General features: G+C 39.4%; 1 protein-coding gene and 1 pseudogene across 3 annotated transcripts; both read right to left on the reverse strand.

Moving 5' to 3' along the window:
- Positions 1 to 1,869: 1,869 nt before the first annotated feature.
- LOC136278217 (uncharacterized) lies at positions 1,870 to 7,924 on the reverse strand (annotated as a pseudogene).
- A 1,409-nt stretch (positions 7,925 to 9,333) lies between these two features.
- On the reverse strand, positions 9,334 to 16,723 carry LOC136278216 (uncharacterized). 3 transcript variants are annotated; one of them, XM_066161683.1, is made up of 7 exons: positions 16,627 to 16,723; positions 14,219 to 14,608; positions 13,332 to 13,463; positions 12,677 to 12,865; positions 12,032 to 12,056; positions 10,456 to 10,618; positions 9,334 to 9,887 (listed from the first exon to the last, which is right to left on the reverse strand). In XM_066161683.1, exons 1-7 carry the CDS (start codon positions 16,691 to 16,693, stop codon positions 9,774 to 9,776), a joined length of 1,080 nt encoding a protein of 359 aa, XP_066017780.1. In that variant the 5' UTR covers positions 16,694 to 16,723; the 3' UTR covers positions 9,334 to 9,773. The 3 variants fall into 3 exon arrangements, with proteins under 3 accessions (XP_066017780.1, XP_066017781.1, XP_066017782.1); XM_066161684.1 differs by lacking the exon at positions 16,627 to 16,723 and adding an exon at positions 15,475 to 15,615; XM_066161685.1 differs by lacking the exon at positions 16,627 to 16,723 and adding an exon at positions 14,766 to 14,824 and having other exon boundaries at positions 9,336 to 9,887.
- Between the last annotated feature and the right edge of the window lie 777 nt (positions 16,724 to 17,500).

Raw genomic sequence — 17,500 nt, forward strand, 5'->3', positions numbered from 1 at the left:
TTTACATAGGCATCGAGTGTCGATCGCGTCCGTAACCTTTGGAAAAAAAAGCCTTGCCCTTAGTAACTTATTGATGCAAGTCTATGGCTTTAGAAACGAAAGGTATATGAGCGACACGGCTCACTGGACAAGGGGAAGAACGAGTGAGTAAGAAAACATCACGGGAAATCAAAATCACGAAAATTGAACTAGTAAGTAAATAAAAATCACGGAAGCTTTATCTCCATTTATTTAGGCATCGAGTATCTATCACGTTCCTGGGAAAAATTCCTTAACCCTTACTAAGTGTTTGATGCGCGTTTATGGCTTTAGACGCAAAAGGAATACGAGAGACACAGCTCACTGAACGAGCGGAAGAACTGTGGCGTTTTCGAGTACCGTTACTTGTCGACAAACAAAAAGTTTGCGATCTCTCGCCAACTGCTTCAAGTTAGCAAGACGTGTTGCAGCTCACTACCTGGGCTTTCAAGTTCGTGCATGTAACAGAGTAGCGACACAGGAAAAAAATAATGCTTAAAACTTTCCAAATAAGACTATCATAGATCTTACGATTAAGGCCCCGTAGAGGCTCGGTAGGCGCTACTTCACGGTCTTGAAAACAACTGGGACTGTTTACCGTGCATATTGCGAACGCACGAGGCCGTGTGTGTGTAAGCAGACATCAATTTGACAATTTTCTTCATTTTTGACAAGAAGAAGAAGAAGAAAAAGAAAGGGGAATTTGATAATAAAATGCATTTAAACAAGAATGAACTTCCCGTCTCGAATAGCGCGAGATAAATTGTTATGTTCCTCTTTACAGATTCCATCATCGGTCTGTTGTACTTGTTATCTTTTATTTTTGACTTATCCTCCTTCACTCCCCTTCCCCATTTCGATCAAGAATTCAACAAGCCATAGTTAATATTCACCAACGGTAAAAATGCTCGTGTTGATTCAGATGAAACACAGGCCGCAAACGCAGGGAACCAAAGGCTTCACAAGAGATTATATTCAAATATCACTCCATGCACTATAACGTAATGACGTCCTGGGCTGGGTCGTTCAAAGCTGGGTTTAGATAACCCAGGGTTAGAGTGAAATCGGATTTCAGCTCTGGAAGCTTTTAAGGAAAATTTAGTAGAATTCATTTTGTCAACAATTTGATGATAGGATGCTCCGAAAGAGAAAATGATCCCAAAAAGGCTATCGAAAAAAGAAGTATAGAAACCCAGATTAAAATTTAACCCTGGGTTAGCGCTAATCGGCTTTCGAAAAACTGGGCCCTGAACTTGTTAGGGAGAACGGCAACGCTAACACCGGAAGTCGAAGTAGAGTCGTGTCCAGACTATTCGCGCGCTTTCCCGTTCTGAAATGACGTTCCCGTCCTCTTGCTAAATCACTCTAATAATGGCGAAAAACGTGGAAAGTCGGCGTGTTTTCGCGGGAAATTGAAGAACCCCCCACATATCTCAGTTCTAAAGATAGAGAGATACGCGACAGGGTTGACTTAAGGGTACAATTGGTATAGAGGCTCCGGGTAATGGGCTCCTGAAATAGCTGAAAATGCAACCCCATGCAGTCGTGAAAATGCGACCCTATCCATCGGCATATTGTTAGCCTATCTCTAGGAATTTTAACACTCATCCCCCCTTGACCCCCTTCCACTTAATATTTAAGTGGTAGAAATGGCAAAGAGTGATGAAGCAAATATCGCACATAATCACTCCACGTTGACAATAACCATTCTACCTTGCACTGCTCATACCGTGATTGAAGCATTTCCACGTACGTAAAGTACTTGTAACTTATGGGAAACACACGCATGTTGCACCAAAAAACCCGCGTGTTGCAGAAGAGACCGATTTATCGCAATTTCTCGTAGTTTTGAATTTCCCTTTTGCTTTTCAGTACACGCATATGCTTGTATTTTTTATAAGGATGAAATAGAAATTAATTGGAAAAGCATTCCTTGAAATGGGAAGTCGTCGTGTGTTTTGAGAAAAATATCGTCATTTGATCAAAACAACACCGGCAAGATTATGGTCACGTGCTCGGCAACGATTTATAGAAGAGTCGACGTTAATTTGCATATCCCAAAGTGCTCACAACAACTCGTTTCTATGCTATCGCGTATCCACGAGTTAAAAAGGGTATTACTGAGATTACGCACACTTTGTTATTATTTGAAAATTTTACCCGCCGTTAATATTAGAGAAAGGCTAAAACTAAAGCAAAGCGGCCGAAGTTCACTCAAATGTCAAATAATATTGATCACACAGGAAGTACAGGTCACACAGAAGCGATTGTCTCTTTTAACTCTTACCGAGACTAGACTTTCTTGTGTCCACTATTTAGTGAACGTGGACAATAAGTAAAAAATAATCCCCAGAGGAATAATGATAGCATTAAAAAACTAAGGCCTGCAAAATTCATTCTGCATACCATCTGACCTATGTACACAAACCTACCACCCTTTAACTCCCCCAAGTGATCAAATTACAAATTCTCCTTACAATATCACTACAAGATCAAGCAGACAAGTGATGAGAATACGAAAAGAGTTTAGCAAGGAGATTATTAGTTGATCTAATATCAAATTCTCAGAACTAAAATCATAAGAATCGTATGACAGACAGTAAGGAGAATTACTAATGACCTCATGGGAGTGAAAGGGTTGGCTACATACACACACTCTCAGTTGAGAAACAATCACACTTCAAGGACATCGTGGTTATCCTTGAGAAATTCAGCAGCTTCCGCTTCAACGCATGCTCGGAAGCCTTCACGATGATAGGCGGAGAACATTAAAGGTGTAAAGAATTGATTAGCTGTGCTGTGATTCGGGAACTTGTGGCAGAGGAGCTCAGACAAACCGCTCAGGTGGGACCTTTTGTTACAACATGCACAACAACAGAACGTCAACTCGTCGACGTCTTCTTCGCTCAGATATGGACTATTCCCCCAGTCACGTGCGTTCAGATGGAAACCAAACTCTTCCCAGGTTTTGACCTCGCTCTTTTCACCTTTTCGCGGATCTCTTGGCCGAATGAACAAAATTTCGCCTTCACCAACTTTGTGGTCGTTTTCGTAGTATTCAACGTTAAATCTAGCGAAAAAAAGAAACAATGGATAAAAGTGATTGTTTTGAATCAAGAAATTATAAACTTGTTTGAATTTAAGACCTTCTAGCTTTCATTGACTTTATGCCATTAAAGAAGTTTTGCTACAGTGGTAATTTTTGTGTCTGTAGAACGTCTTTCATCTTAAAAGAGAAAACAGTACTCCGACAAGATGCAATACTATAAAGAGACAGTAATACACCAAGAAGCAAAAAGACTAGCTGAAGATAATTGCAAATAGTGAACACTGTCCAAGCTTCATGCGATACACAAACCTTAGCATGGATCCGAGAACCGAGAATAGACTCGCTATCCCAAATCAGTAGAAAAAATGGGAGCTTATTCTCTCTTGCGCCAACTCAAGGTCATATTTTCCCCTCATTCCCACTTAGGCATACCCTGTTTCAATTTTATCTTAAGATGAATATCTCAGACCCTCCACCTTCCGCTCGGAAAACTGGTGCTTTCCCTGCTTGCGGGTAATCAAGTGTCGGTAGGTCCCGACTTGTCGGTGCTCGACGACAAAGAAGAGACGGTAGTAAATTACGGAAAAGATCGTAAACACGTACCTGAAATGTCGTGGTTTTTTTTCATCTGGTTGTTGCAGCCTCACGAAATTCTCCAACAGGTCTGAAATGACGTCACGACCGCCCTGGCCAATAAATGAACAGTTCAGGTCTCTACGAGCCAGCATCAGTGCTTTCAGTAGGTCTTTTCCATACTTCTTCTCATTGGAATAGTAACCGCCATCCACCACAATAATTTTCTTGAGTTTCTTCTTTAACAATGGCAAAATAGCAAGATTTTCCACGTGGCCTCCATCGCTGAGTAGCATGACGGGAGGAGGCATGGGTCCGATGTTCTCAATGTTAAGACTTTTAGAGGTGTCACAATAAAATTTACTAGAATTTCCCATAAGGTTTTATGGGAAGACAGGTAATGTTTGTCCTTTATAATCTTTTGGCCACGACTGATCTCTCCCCCCCTGAAAACACTATGATTCCCTTAAAATCCTGCCTTCCCCGAAGCTCCCCCCTCCTGTTCCGTCAGAGCAACTGATCTCAACTGCATTGGGGTACTCTCAGCATGGTATGTCCTTGCCAAACGAATATAATTCTCAGAGAAACTCTCTGAGAAGGCCAAAACTCTAAAGCAGTCCTGCTGGAGTTATTGTAAGATGAAAGTTATCTGATCCCTGGTTGGGAAACCTCTTACCTTCATGAGCCATCTCTCCTTTTTAATTGCCTCGAGGTTGCTGATCACTGTGGCTCCCATTTCGAGTCCAAGAATCGTGGAAAGGCGGATTACCTCGAGGTTATCGTCGTACCCGGAAATTGCTGCTGCAGACGTCGCCATGGCGTCTGACAACTCTATATCTTGAGGCCTCAGCTTATCTTTAAATGGATCGACAGTAGATGGATCTCGATCTAAACGTTCTATTGTGGTAGGCGACATTGTCAGGAGATCATCATCCGAGTCAGAATCTTCCTCTTCCTTCCAACTGTGGATAGTCATGTTTGATATATATTCAGGCTCTACGTCTCTGAGATCTGCCAGGTTCAAAGATCTTTTATTTGCTGAATCAATGTCATCCTCCAAAGAATCAAGGCCACCTCTCTGTTCTCTATGATACGACCACTTCTTCTGTTTTCTCTTCAGACATGTCCATAAAGGGCAGAAAATGTCATGGAGCATTTCCAGACATTCCTTGGTAGCTAAACTTTCCTTTGAGTAAAATGCCTTCTGAAGTCTCCATCTGCAAAGTGGTAGAGTTAAAAGTGATTAAGTTGGTAATCATTACATAGTAAACATTCTGCGGATATGGTAAACGCTGTAGCCTAAATGTTAGTGAGCTGAACTTCGAATTCTAGAGATCGAGAGGTCTGGGTTCGAGATCTGGCTGGGTCAATGTGGTGTGTTCTTGGGCGAAACACTTAACTATCACAGTTCCTCTCTCCACACAGGAATAGAAATGGTAGCAGCGAATTTTCAGGGAAGCCTGATGAAATTCCTGGGGATTACCTTGTGATCGACTAAAATCTCTCCCTGGGGAGAGTAGTAGTACTCCTAGTCATGCTAAGATAGCCGGGATAAGCTCCGGCTTGGAGGGGGGGAGGGGGCCACTTGGCTCCAGTACCGACCTTACCTTTCTTTTCTGCGGATGAACATTACTTTTTTGAGTCTTACCTGTTGAAGACATGGCTGAGCCTTTTCCGTGATTGTGCCAGGTAGGGAACAAACCACATAATAAACCCAGAGGCAAAAAGCAGCCTATTAAACAGCCCATCAGAATACACAACACCCACAACCTTGGCTTCGTACACTTTCCAGTAGATGATGTAAGAATAGAGATAGATTAGAATGCCGTAGGACGTTTTGTACCGCAAAAGAGGAAGGACGAACCATAGTACCACACCAATCACTACAATGATCGCCCGACTCCACAGGGGGATTTCAATGAAAAAATCGTGGATTGCAAATGGGAGGAAAGTAAGAGAAAGAAGTAAGAAGGAAATTAGTGAGAAAAGTCTGAAATATTTAGACTTCCTCCTGGATAACTTTTGCGACAGAATAAAGAAGATGATAAATAACACGAGCAGAACTGAAAACAGGGAAATCATAGAGAAAGCTACGGTTTTTTGACGAGAAATACAGTGTTTCCGGATTTCTTGCGCCGTAGTATTTGTGTTACTTGGAGAAGGGGTTGATGCAACGTGATCACAATCCACTTTAGCTCGAAGTAACTTTCCGAAGAGGTAATCGATGATGAAGGCAAGTGGAAATGCGTATGATCCATATATGACAATCGGTTCAATGACGGTGACAGTGAGTACGAGGAGGAACATCACAATCGTATCAAGGACTCCTTGACGTGGCCTCTCCCAGTTACAAAAATAACCAGCTCTTTGTCGCATGTTGTCAAAGAAGTCTTCATGCCATTCTTCGCTGTCCTCTGTTTTCTTCTCTTTTCTGTATTTCCAATCCAAAAAGGATGTGCCCGTGTAACCACCCCCTGACACGCAGCTCAGATAGTCTACTTTCGCTTTATCCTTTAGCAGCCTGCGCAGGACCCCAGAGCATAGTGCCGCTGACCGAATGCCACCACCAGAAAAAGCCAAACCAGTTTTATTAGACGTCATGTTGTCTGAAAGTGTAAAAACTTATTGTTAGTTACAAACACCAACGGAACCGTACCACCTTTTAGATCCAAACTTGTAGGATCTACGCATAACACCAGTTTAAAACCAGTGGTCGAGAAATCTTACCTCCCTTGTCTTTACAAAAAAAATGTCCTCCCTCCTTAATAGATTTGCACCTGAATGATTTCCGTATGGCTTATTGAGGATATTATTATTTTAGGGTTAAAACTCGTCACTTACGTCAAGCCCACGTAAAGTGAAATTGTTCATACGATACCAAACATTGCTTTGGGTTAAGTATAACCCTCTATGTCATTTAGCGAACACCAATTATCACAAGAAAGAATATAACACGAGGACATTGCATATGGTCCACGTTGGCCTTTTAACTCCCAGGAGTGTTTAATTTGTAACTCCTCCTTATGATTTTCATAATTTATCCAGCAAACAGGAAATGAGAATACTACGACTTATCAGATAGACGTTATCTTGATCTAACACCAAATTCTTGGAACTGATTTACATGAAAATGTGTAGCAGCTAGAGAGGAGAATTAACAATCAGATCTTGGGAGCCTGAGTGAAAAGGTTAATCGAATTTTTTTTCGGTTATAGAAGACATCAATCGAAATTCCTTCCTCAAATTGACGAAGATAAAAGCAAGTTTGCTTTCGTAGACGGTGAACAAAGAGTAAATAAAGACGGGAAAGAAAATTTTAGCGCGTTGTTCAGTCCTTGAGATATGGGATCTAATCAACCATAAAATTAAGACAACAGATATGCAACGTCTGTTCCAGAACATAATTTCTACATAGTTAAATGACCTCAAACTTCTGGGTGAGTGCGTCACAATTACCAAACGGAAATTGTAACCCGTCATCAGCGCACCGTTGTGCACGCATTACTTTAGATGGCGTCAAAATGCAGAATTTTAAAATTTCTCAAAGGGGATCATCAACAAGGAGAGATAAGATTAAGATGTTATTACAAACAATTTAGGTTTAGGCGAGATACGAGACAGCGAGTGTCAAGCTAAGAGAACAGGCTTGGCAAGAGCTAACAAGTGTTGGTCTACCAACTACGATTACAATTACAATCTACCAACTACAATTTTTTTCTTTAAATAGGGTGATTTGTTAGCAAACTGTGAACTTCAGAAAAATGAAAGTCAAGGCGACCAGGCCAGATCACTGGGATGAATGCTTAAAGTTTCCGTAGGCATCTTGTGGAATTGACGGGTTTATGAAGGTGGGAATTTTATGTGGAAAGGAAAAGGGAAAGAGATTTGTATAATTTGAAAGTGCCTTTCCGCTGAGCTCCAGCGTCGTTGATGAAATAACCCTGAATTATACTTACCGTTCCTGCATTGACAGACGTGTTACTGTACTGACCAGCTTGCGAAACAACTGCAACTGATTCTGTTCACCACTCGGACTGCAAATGTATGGAGAGATCTGTCAATGACCGGACGCCAATGCAATAATATTCCGCGTTCCAAACTTAATAGGACACAAATTAAAGGAAGTCAATCCACAGGCAGTGAACAACACTCAAGTAAATACTTCCCGTCACGAACAAGGAGAGATGGCCACATTTTCCTGCGTGGAGACTCCTTCCTCTACCTGATATCGTTACGTTTTTTTTAACTCTACTCTTGTTGAGCTCTTTTCTCATTAAGAAATGTGGGTGTCTTAACCCTTTACACCGTGTCATCAGTATCAAATTCTTCCTACTGTCCTTCATAGATTTCCTATGACAATTAAAAGGAGAATTTGTTTAATAATCAAGAACGTTTAGTTCATAATCATTTCTTTTATTCTCACAACCTTAAAAGTTGATTCAAGGGGTTATAGTGTTGGAAGAAATTAGATGCTTATCGCTCTTAGAGTATAAAGGATTAAAGCACCCATGCCTGACTGTTCATTGTTCTTTCTGCCCTTTGGCCTGATGATGTGCTGTCTTCCGTGAAGTGTCTACATCAACTTTACGAGTCTCTCTGTCAGTTTTCAATAATTGCAGTCACCCTGAAGAAACATCTGGCTATCTTAAAAAGCCCTAGGAACGAGGTTGGTGGTTTCATCGACTTCAGGAGTGTTCCCTCCACTGTTTTAACTAGTTTCCTTCAACCATCGAGTTTTGCAAACAGGCCATTTTTCAAAACCTGCGACTAAAAATCAAAACCACGGAAATATTGGACAGTTACCTTCCTTTATTCGGTGGGCCTGTAAAGTATCATGATAGCCAACCCCAACCATAAAAAAAGTTAGCAAGACGTAATCTCCATTACAGCTTAGCATGAAAAGAAATCAGACAGACACCTGAAGCATACCGAAGTTACGGTTCGAATATCATGTCAAAATTAGCATAGATATTCAAGTTGGTCGGTTCCACTCACGTCAGTATTCGCCATCCTTAGCTGTCCAGGTTATTCTCTGGTCTTACTTTGCGTAATTTGGTATCTTGATCACACGAAACGGGTAGTTGGTGGAAACATTGGAGACTTAAAAAATGGAAACATTTTAAACATTCAACCTCTTTCTAGAGAGGGAAGATGCAAAATTGAAGCGGCCGAAGTTCACTCAAGTGTCGAACAATATTGATAAAACAAAGTGAAGGTCAAAAACAAGTGGTTGTTCCTTCCGGTTAAACGGTTTGCGGTTGATACTTTAACTTCCTTCCTAAAAAAAATTTATGCCATCCTTGTCCGTCGCTCTTGATAAATTCTTGTTGTAATCGGTCAAAACGCGTCTTACCCAGAGGTTTATCTCGCAATTCTCTTGATTCATCGCGAAAGTGAAGTGTTTAATCAGTTTGATGATCGAAATAAATCTAAAATCGATCACCACTTTCTAGAAAACAACTAAATAATGAAACTAGACATTCGACCAAGAGCTTGAGCTTCATGAACTTTAGAATCATCAACGTGTCGTTACACATATACTTCCTCCTGACAGTAACAAATCGACTCCAAGAAGTATCAATACCACCACCTTCGCTAAACCGTTCAATACTTTAGATGAGTATATCTGAAACGCCACAAAAGTGAATGAAAGGTATGCTCGGACGACCAGTTAAGATAAAGACGCAATTTCTGGTCATTCAACTCATCTTCCTGTCTCTATCTTATTCGTGTATATATGGTCTGTAGCCTTTTGGATAGCTTGATATATTATAACCGTATTTATTTTAACTGCAATTAGTTTAGAATGCATTTGGAACCAATAAGATAATAGCCTTGATAAAACTACTTGATCATTCAAATTCCATAATTTTCATTTATTTACTTATCAATCAATTTACCGTCCATATACATTGAACATAAGTTCGAGGACCAATCAGCTCAAAGCGCGATTGAACTAGCTCAGTATCAACGCTAGGCAAATTTTAACTGAAATCGGTGAGATGGCATTAGCATCTGGTGCTCTCGTGGACCGGCACACCCTCAAATCAGCTGACAGCAGCTATACCAACTCTGTAGAATGATTTTATCTCAGCTTCTTAGGATTAGCGCCAATCTTCTTACGAACGATCCTTTAATAAGCATTTACATATTCAGCAGCGGTTATTTGATTCACATATTCAATGTCGCTGTCTTCTGTTGATTTCACAAGGGAAGTGTATATTCGGGAACCATCGTTTTCAGAGGTCTGCAAAATATTCAGTTTTATATGTTAGAAAAATTGTGTTATTATCGACTTGGCAGGCTTGGTAATGCTGGAAAACACGACTAAAATCGCCGGTGCAAATGAAAAAAAATTGAAGGAAACCATAAACACTGCCAAGTGAAAATTAGACATTCATTCAAATACATTTCTAGTGAAGGTTTTGTAAGACACTACGCTTAGAATTCATTTCCTGTTTCCGAATGAGACCCCTTTATCCGCCTTCCTAAAAAGGTCATATTCAAACGGGTGAAGTTTGAAACAGATATAAAGGAAAATAAGGATTTAGATGGATGAAAAAAATTTGATGAAAAATAATGGTAAATGGATAAAACAATAAAACTTATGTAATATGGAAAGTTTTATGTTAAAAGACCACAGTCAAGGTGCGTCAGAGTAGCAATATAAGTGCAGGGAAAGGGGCACATGCAGAGAACAAAGAAGAACAGCTAAAAAATTGAAAAAAGGAAGTACAATGTATGGCACATCCTTTAGTCCCTTTTTGAATAAGGCTCATATTGACAAACTCTAATTTTGTTGTAAGTATAATTACCATCATTGACTCCGGAGACAGGGCGGTGTACACACCCTCCTGTTGGACAAGCGGTTCAGTACGGAGCCTCTCAATCCCGGTTCCATTTCTCGAAGCAAACTCTGGCCGGGCATCAATATTCAAAGTATTTAACGCTAAGCTCTCTTGAAAGTCTCGTTGACTCCTGTGGAAAGAGAGAAAAAATTAAAAACAAACAAATAAACAAACAAACAAAAACATAAAGAAAAGAGGGAAGAGGTCCATGCTCATTATTAATGACTTCTAAAAATGGAATTAGACTGACGGCAAAAGTAAGACGAACAAACTTTTAAAACTTTAAACAACGAACAACGAGCAGCACCCCATATTTATTTGGCGAATATTCATGAATGTGATATCTACTCAACTTATTAGATAACCTAAGAGCATTCTTTGGAAACCTCTTTCTGTGACCTTCAGTTACAGAGGCCCAAGATCTCTAAAAAAAGGATGATTTTACAATGCTTATTATAAGTGTGTATTATAAGCCGATGTGATGTACTCGGTCTAGTAAGTCAGACATAGGGTTGCCCTCTCAGGGAATTTGAATGGAGTCCATGTAGACCGTGTCGTAACGGTCGCCGAATTGCACAGAACTTCTTGCTGCTGGCTCGATTGGCTTCGCATTGGCCGGTTATTTGAAATTCTCGCTGAATTGTTCCCTCGAAGGCAGAAGTTTTATGAAATATTTTTTGATAAACTTAAACAAAAAGTATTTGGCTTTAGTGATGCTGAGTCTTGAAGCAAAAAGACGTGGTTTAGTCTGAGAATCGCGCGATTTTGGAGAGAGAGTCAGTCCGTTGTTCTGGAGAAGCCTTTCTTCCTTTCCTTCTTCTGAGTGTGGGCAATAGTTGAATGAGAGCTCAGCTAAAATCCAACAAAATGGCTTATAATCGCCACCAGAGAACAAAAATAACACAAAAAACACTAACCAAAGGTTAGAGGTTACATGCCTTATTATTTACGGAGTTCTAGAACGGAGCCTAAACTCCCGTGTAACGCAGTATCGATCGAGTCGATCGCCTTCGTAAAATTTTCAATTTTACTATGGAATGAATTCGATAGGAATGACGAAGTCTGCATAGATAGACATGAGAAAACTAGTTTCAGCCTATCAAAAGCGCTAATTAAATGTTTTTCCTGCAAGTTATATCACCATAATCGTCCCACCAATACTTAGAAGCTCTCTTTTTCGAGCATTTCTGCTTCCAAGTAAGCAAATATGGGAATAGCACAAATCTATGATATTATATAGGCTCTGGTCCACAGGCTTTTAAGCGAATACAGCTACATCGGCTTTCTGACTTTTGTCACTTTTTAAAGCATAGAGCCATCTGTATCTGCATTTCTGGGTAAGTTTTCTACCGTCCCAAAACGGCCGAAAACTTTTTGTTACACTCAAAAACAAACTGAGTGAATAGTTAAAATGGATGTCACAGAAAAAATGTTTTCCTTCCGAATAACTTTTATGTATTGTTTAAGAGATACACTCGGCCTTAATTTACATGTATACCAGACTGAATAAATGACGAATAAAAGTGACACAGAAGCAACTTACGTTTTGACCGCTTTGTTTCTTGAGGCTGGTGGATGAAATCAAATACCACCGTTAGCAGCAAACACAGAAATAAATAACTTTTGTTTTCTTCGAAAGGTTTCAATTTAGGTTGTTGGAAAAACAAAATGACGCCAAACTTCCGATTTGTCGGCGGCATTTTAGTAGAACACACACATACACTTGATACTTTGGGTTAACAAATTGACAACTTGACAGCGAAGAGGTAGTCGCGAAGCTTACTGGTGATGTGACCAACCATTTCCTTTGAGCACGTCATGTAAGACAGTCATTTTACTCGGATTTATTGCAGCGTAATTTTAGGATCTTTTAAGTATGATTTTCTTTTAAGTATGATTTTTTTTATTTCTTCGTCACAACTCGGTTTATCTTTCCTTTTTATTTATTGTTATTTTTTTTAGTTATTTACCATTATTAATGTTTTCATTCTTTATTTTTTCACCTTCTTTCACTACTTTTACGAACATTTAGTTTCTTTGCCAATTACATTCATATACATCTCCAGAATTGTTGTTGAATCATGACTGAATGATATGTCAATCAAGCCCGCCCCTAAATTGTCTTGATAATAGAGATGGCTTAAAGTCAAGTTGAATTTAAAAGAAAATGCAAATAAAATCCGAGTACCTATTTGATGTTGTTTTTTTCGAAGCAGTATCAAAACCACGGCGAGGATGATTATGACTATAAACAAAAATGCTGATAAAATAGCGATTGCCAGATAATGGGAAAAGCAGTTGGTGTCTTTCTTGAGGTCATCGACCTTCGTCACTACTGGAAATGTGGTCGTCGGGGAAGTTTGAACCGTCAACAAAGCTTAAAGAAATAAAAGTCGAGCTGATAATTAGGTTGACCTCACTGACACAGGATAACACATGGAAAGAAATGGAAAGAGAGAGGGCTGCTTGGCAGTCTCGCATAGGGAATCCCCCAAGGTCATAACTTTGTAGAGCTTAAAATATTAAAAGCTTTTCCCTCTTAATAAGAAACCGCGGCTGAACTTTCTTTGTTGATTTCGGCGTGGTAGGAGTGAGGTCAGTTTTTCCAAGTCCCTGGATATAATGCTTTTAGAGTACTTAATTTTTAAGGTTTTTTTGGGGGTTTTTCGGGGGGGTTTTTCTCGAAACGTCTATATACATATCCTGAAAAGTGCTTCTGGCTGATATAACTGAATACTTGACCAAGTGACCAATCTTTAAACTAGCAAATGAACACAATATGGATATTGCTCGTCTATATATCTTAAAATCAACAATCGATACATGATTGATTGTTATCTTACCTGATAAAGTATTGCTTTTATGTTCAGATGATGTTTTGCTTTGTGTGGTAACAGCTTTTGTCCCAGCTGATGTTTTAGGAGGACTTGTGCTTGCTGGAACAGGATGGACGAAGCAAATCCCTTGACAGGTGGCTGTTGAAGAAACATAACTACTACAACTATACATTTCTCGAGTGGCATCCCGATACTCACTCAAGAGAAGTGTACTGTTTCTCAAGCTAACTCAATACCTCGAATAAGTTAAAAAGTTTTTATGTCACGTCCCTATAATTTACGAAGCTTTAAGTACATATGCGACTGATCACGGTCTGCTTCCTTGATGGTGAAGGACTATCAGTGGTAAGGTGATCGCAATAGGCGGCCTTCGGAAAGAGTAGGGTGGGGATAGGAAAGATAAAGGAAGGGGAAGGGTGGGGGGGGCGTGAGTTTAGTCTTCAGAAAATTAAAATTCGTGTTTCACAACAGCGTATGACTAAAAAATATATTTTAGTCTTTCTAGTACTGATCAATACCTGTTTCTTTCTCGCAAATCCATCCTCTACCTAGGTCACCCCTGATGGTACTAAATGATCTTTTAGATCCTTTTGGATATTCCTTATGAACAATCCCGTAAGAGTCAGTTGGGTGACTAAAATATGATTAAATATGCGACTAGGATCACGTTCTACTCCCCTGATGTTGATGGACTATCTGTGGTAAGGTGATCGCAATAAGCGGCCTTCGATAAGGTGATCGCAATAAGCGGCCTTCGAAAAGAGTAGGATGGGGATAGGAAAGATAAAGGACAGGGAAGGGAGGGTGAGTTTAGCTTACAGAAAATTCAAACTCGTGTATAACAACAGTGTTTGATTAAAAAATGTTTTACTATTTGTGGTACTGATCAATACCTGTTTCTTTCTCGCAAATCCATCCTCTTCGTACGTCGCCCCTAAAGGTGCCAAACGTTCCTTTAAATCCTGTTGGATGTTCCTTAAAAATCAGCCCGTAAGAGTCAGCTGGGTCGGGATTGTTGCCCTCCTTAAACCATTTGTCAATAGTCACAGATTTACCATTGATCCAAGTCCATCTCTGCGTTTTTGAATTCTTTTCCAAGCCTATAAACCATTCATTAATTGGGTTGCCTGTTTTATTTTGAATCTCATTTGTAATAAATTGCCATTCCTGCTCTGATTCCATCACTGCGAGCATTTTATTGTTGGCTTTACAGGAGTCCCTTGCATTTGGCCATGACCATCGTCTTTTATTGAAGGCGTAACACGAACATAGCCTCTCTCCATCTAGAATAACACAATTACATAAAAGTTGGACTAATAATTAATGACTGTGAAGTATGCCTTTGCGTGTCTGCGAGACAATGCACTGTACTGGGTTAACTGTTGCGTGCAGAAAGTTAATTTTGATTTTTCTCGGAGACAATCGTTATCATCATTTTACCCCTCTGAAGCGGCCCTTATTTACACAGAAGGAAGATCTGGGGAAAAGCGACCATGTTTCAACCTTCTTGAAATTCACCCACATCCACAAGAAAGACGGGCGCTAAAAGTTAGATTATCTAAGACCCTATCAAATCGTTATAATTTCCCATGGAACACACCTGGGTTGCGTTACACATTGCATGTCATGTGCAGTTTACCGTGATGTCAATTGGTCACGCAAGTCACGCTGTACATTACAATAGTTTTTCAACCTTAAGAAGATCAGCGTACTGTCGAGATGAATTCAAAGCAAAGAGCAATATAGCTACAACTGGATGAAAGCTAGTGGAGGATGTTGGGTTATTAAACATTATTATTAAACTAACTTTACCCAGGGTACATAAATTTGATCATCAATGATTTCACACGCTAACTGCCACTTCCTTCTCCTTGCAAATTATTCTATCCTCGTCCGTCGCTATGCTTGCCAATATTGAAAAAAAAATTTCCTACTTAATCAAAACGCATTTTATCCCGAGGTTCTTCACTCAAGAATTCTTTTTCTCTTAATTCAACTCGAAAGTAAAGTGCTGGGTCAGTCTGCCGTTGAGATTAAATCTAAAATCAAACGCCACTATCTCGAGTAACCAAATAATGAAACTCGACATGCAATTAAGTGCTTGCACTTTATGAACTTCAGAATTATCAAATATTCCTCTCTCACTTACCTGTTCTCGACAGTAACAAATTAACTTCGAGAATTATCAGTACATATACCTTCACTAAATCCATCGTTCAGTGCTTTGGATGAGGATGTTTATTAGGCCACGAAAGAGAAAGTTGCGCTCGAACGACTAAATGAGATTCCGACGCAATTTCTGGTCAGTCAAGGTGTGACTTGGGAGGAAACAGCGGAAGTTTGACAAGACATCACGCTCAAGGAAAATTTTAATTAAGAACAGGCAATGAGAAAAATTTAGAATGAGGAAAAACCACACTAAATGTTAATTTCAGCTTTTCTCCTTAGCTTTAGATTATTGAAAGAGATACAAAGTGTTCTGGTTTAATTCAAGTAAAGCAAAGGGGTATTGGGTTGTACAGCATGCAATGTGTTATGGAAAATTGCAAGAAAGGTCTTCTTTCCGAAAAGTCTCGTAAAAATTCGGAACTAGATAGATTAAATTTTTATGTCACATTTGATCGATGGCAAATTTGTCGCGCCATATTCGACAACGATCGTTGCACGACATTTTCAATCAATAAGCTGTCGCGATCTACATGAGGAAGTTGCGCTCGAATGACTAATTGAGATTTCGACGCAATTTCCGGTCAGTCAAGGTGTGACTTGGGAGGAAACAGCGGAAGTTTGACAAGAATTCACGCTTCAAGGAAAATGTGAATCAAGGAAAATGTGAATCAAGAACAGGCAATGAGAAAAATTTAGAATGACGAAAACAACACCAAATGTTAATGTCAGCTTTTCTCTTTAGCTTTAGATTATTAAAAGAGAAACAAAGTTTTCTGGTTTAATTCAAGTAAAGCAAAGGGATATTGGGTTGTGCATTAAGGCAAATTGCGAGAAAGATCTTCTTTCCAAAAAGTCTCGTAAAAATTCGGAACTAAGATAGATTAAATTTTTATGTCACATTTGATCGATGGCGAATTAGTCACTCCATGTTCGACAACGATCGTTGCACAACATTATCAATCAATAAGGGAAGCTGTCGCAAAACTCGAAAGTAAATTGCTGGATCAGTTTGACGTTCAGAATAAGTCTAAAACGTCACTATCTGTAGTAACCCAGTAATAAAACTCGACATTCGATTGAGTGCTTGGACTTAATGAACTTTAGAATTATCAAATATTCCTCTCTCACTCACCTGTTCTCGACAGAAACAAATCAACCCCGAGAAGTATTAATACATACATATACCGCACTAAATCCATCGTTCAAAGCTTTGGATGAGGATGTTTATAATGCCACCAAAGAGAAAGTTGCGCTCGAACGACTGATTGAGATTTCGACGCAATTTCCGGTCAGTCAAGGTGTGACTTGGAAGGAAACGGATCAATAAAACGTGGACCTATTTCCATAATGGAAGCCTCTACTTCCTTTTCAATCCAAACGACCATGTTGTGTACTGTGAAGTGTGTTAAAGTAAACTGCGAGATAATTTTACTCTAAAGATATCAAAATATAATTTACCAATCATTTTTTACAAAGGCAAGTCATTTTGGTAGTAAGTTTTGTAATTTGAAGCGTCGGATGCGTAAGATATCAGATTCAGTCTTCAAGTATCAATCCCGTACAAACTAAACTCATGAAGTCTTTAAACCATTTGTCAATAGTCACAGATTTACTATTGATCCAAGTCCATCTCTTTGTTGTTGAATTTTTTTCCAAGCCTATAAACTATTCATTACTTGGGTTGCCTGATTTGTTTTGAATCTCACTTTTAATAAATTGCCATTCCTGCTCTGATTCCATCACTGCTAGTGTTTCATTGTTGGATTTACAGGAGTCCATTGCATTTGGCCATGTTCATTGTCTTCTTTTGAAGGTATAACACAAACATAGCCTCTCTCCATCTAGAAGAACACAATTACTTTAAGTTGGACTATTAATTAGTGAAAGTGAAGTGTGTCTCTATGTGTCTGTGAGAGAATGCACCATTTACTGGGTCAACTGTTATGTGCAGAAAATCAACTTTGATTTTTCTCCGAAACAATCGTTATCATTATTTCCCCCCCCCC

This window comes from Pocillopora verrucosa, chromosome 14, assembly GCF_036669915.1.
Source record: "Pocillopora verrucosa isolate sample1 chromosome 14, ASM3666991v2, whole genome shotgun sequence".
Taxonomy (NCBI): Eukaryota; Metazoa; Cnidaria; class Anthozoa; order Scleractinia; family Pocilloporidae; genus Pocillopora; species Pocillopora verrucosa.

What these genes read in the sequence shown, in the direction of transcription:
- LOC136278216 (XM_066161683.1), bottom strand. Translation starts at nt 16,693, where the DNA reads ATGGATTTAGTGCGGTATATGTATGTATTAATACTTCTCGGGGTTGAT. An exon ending in TTTGTTTCTGTCGAGAACAG is followed by an intron (nt 14,609 to 16,626) that starts GTGAGTGAGAGA and finishes GTGTTATTCTAG; the next exon opens with ATGGAGAGAGGCTATGTTCG. An exon ending in GATTTGCGAGAAAGAAACAG is followed by an intron (nt 13,464 to 14,218) that starts GTATTGATCAGT and finishes TTTCTTCAACAG; the next exon opens with CCACCTGTCAAGGGATTTGC.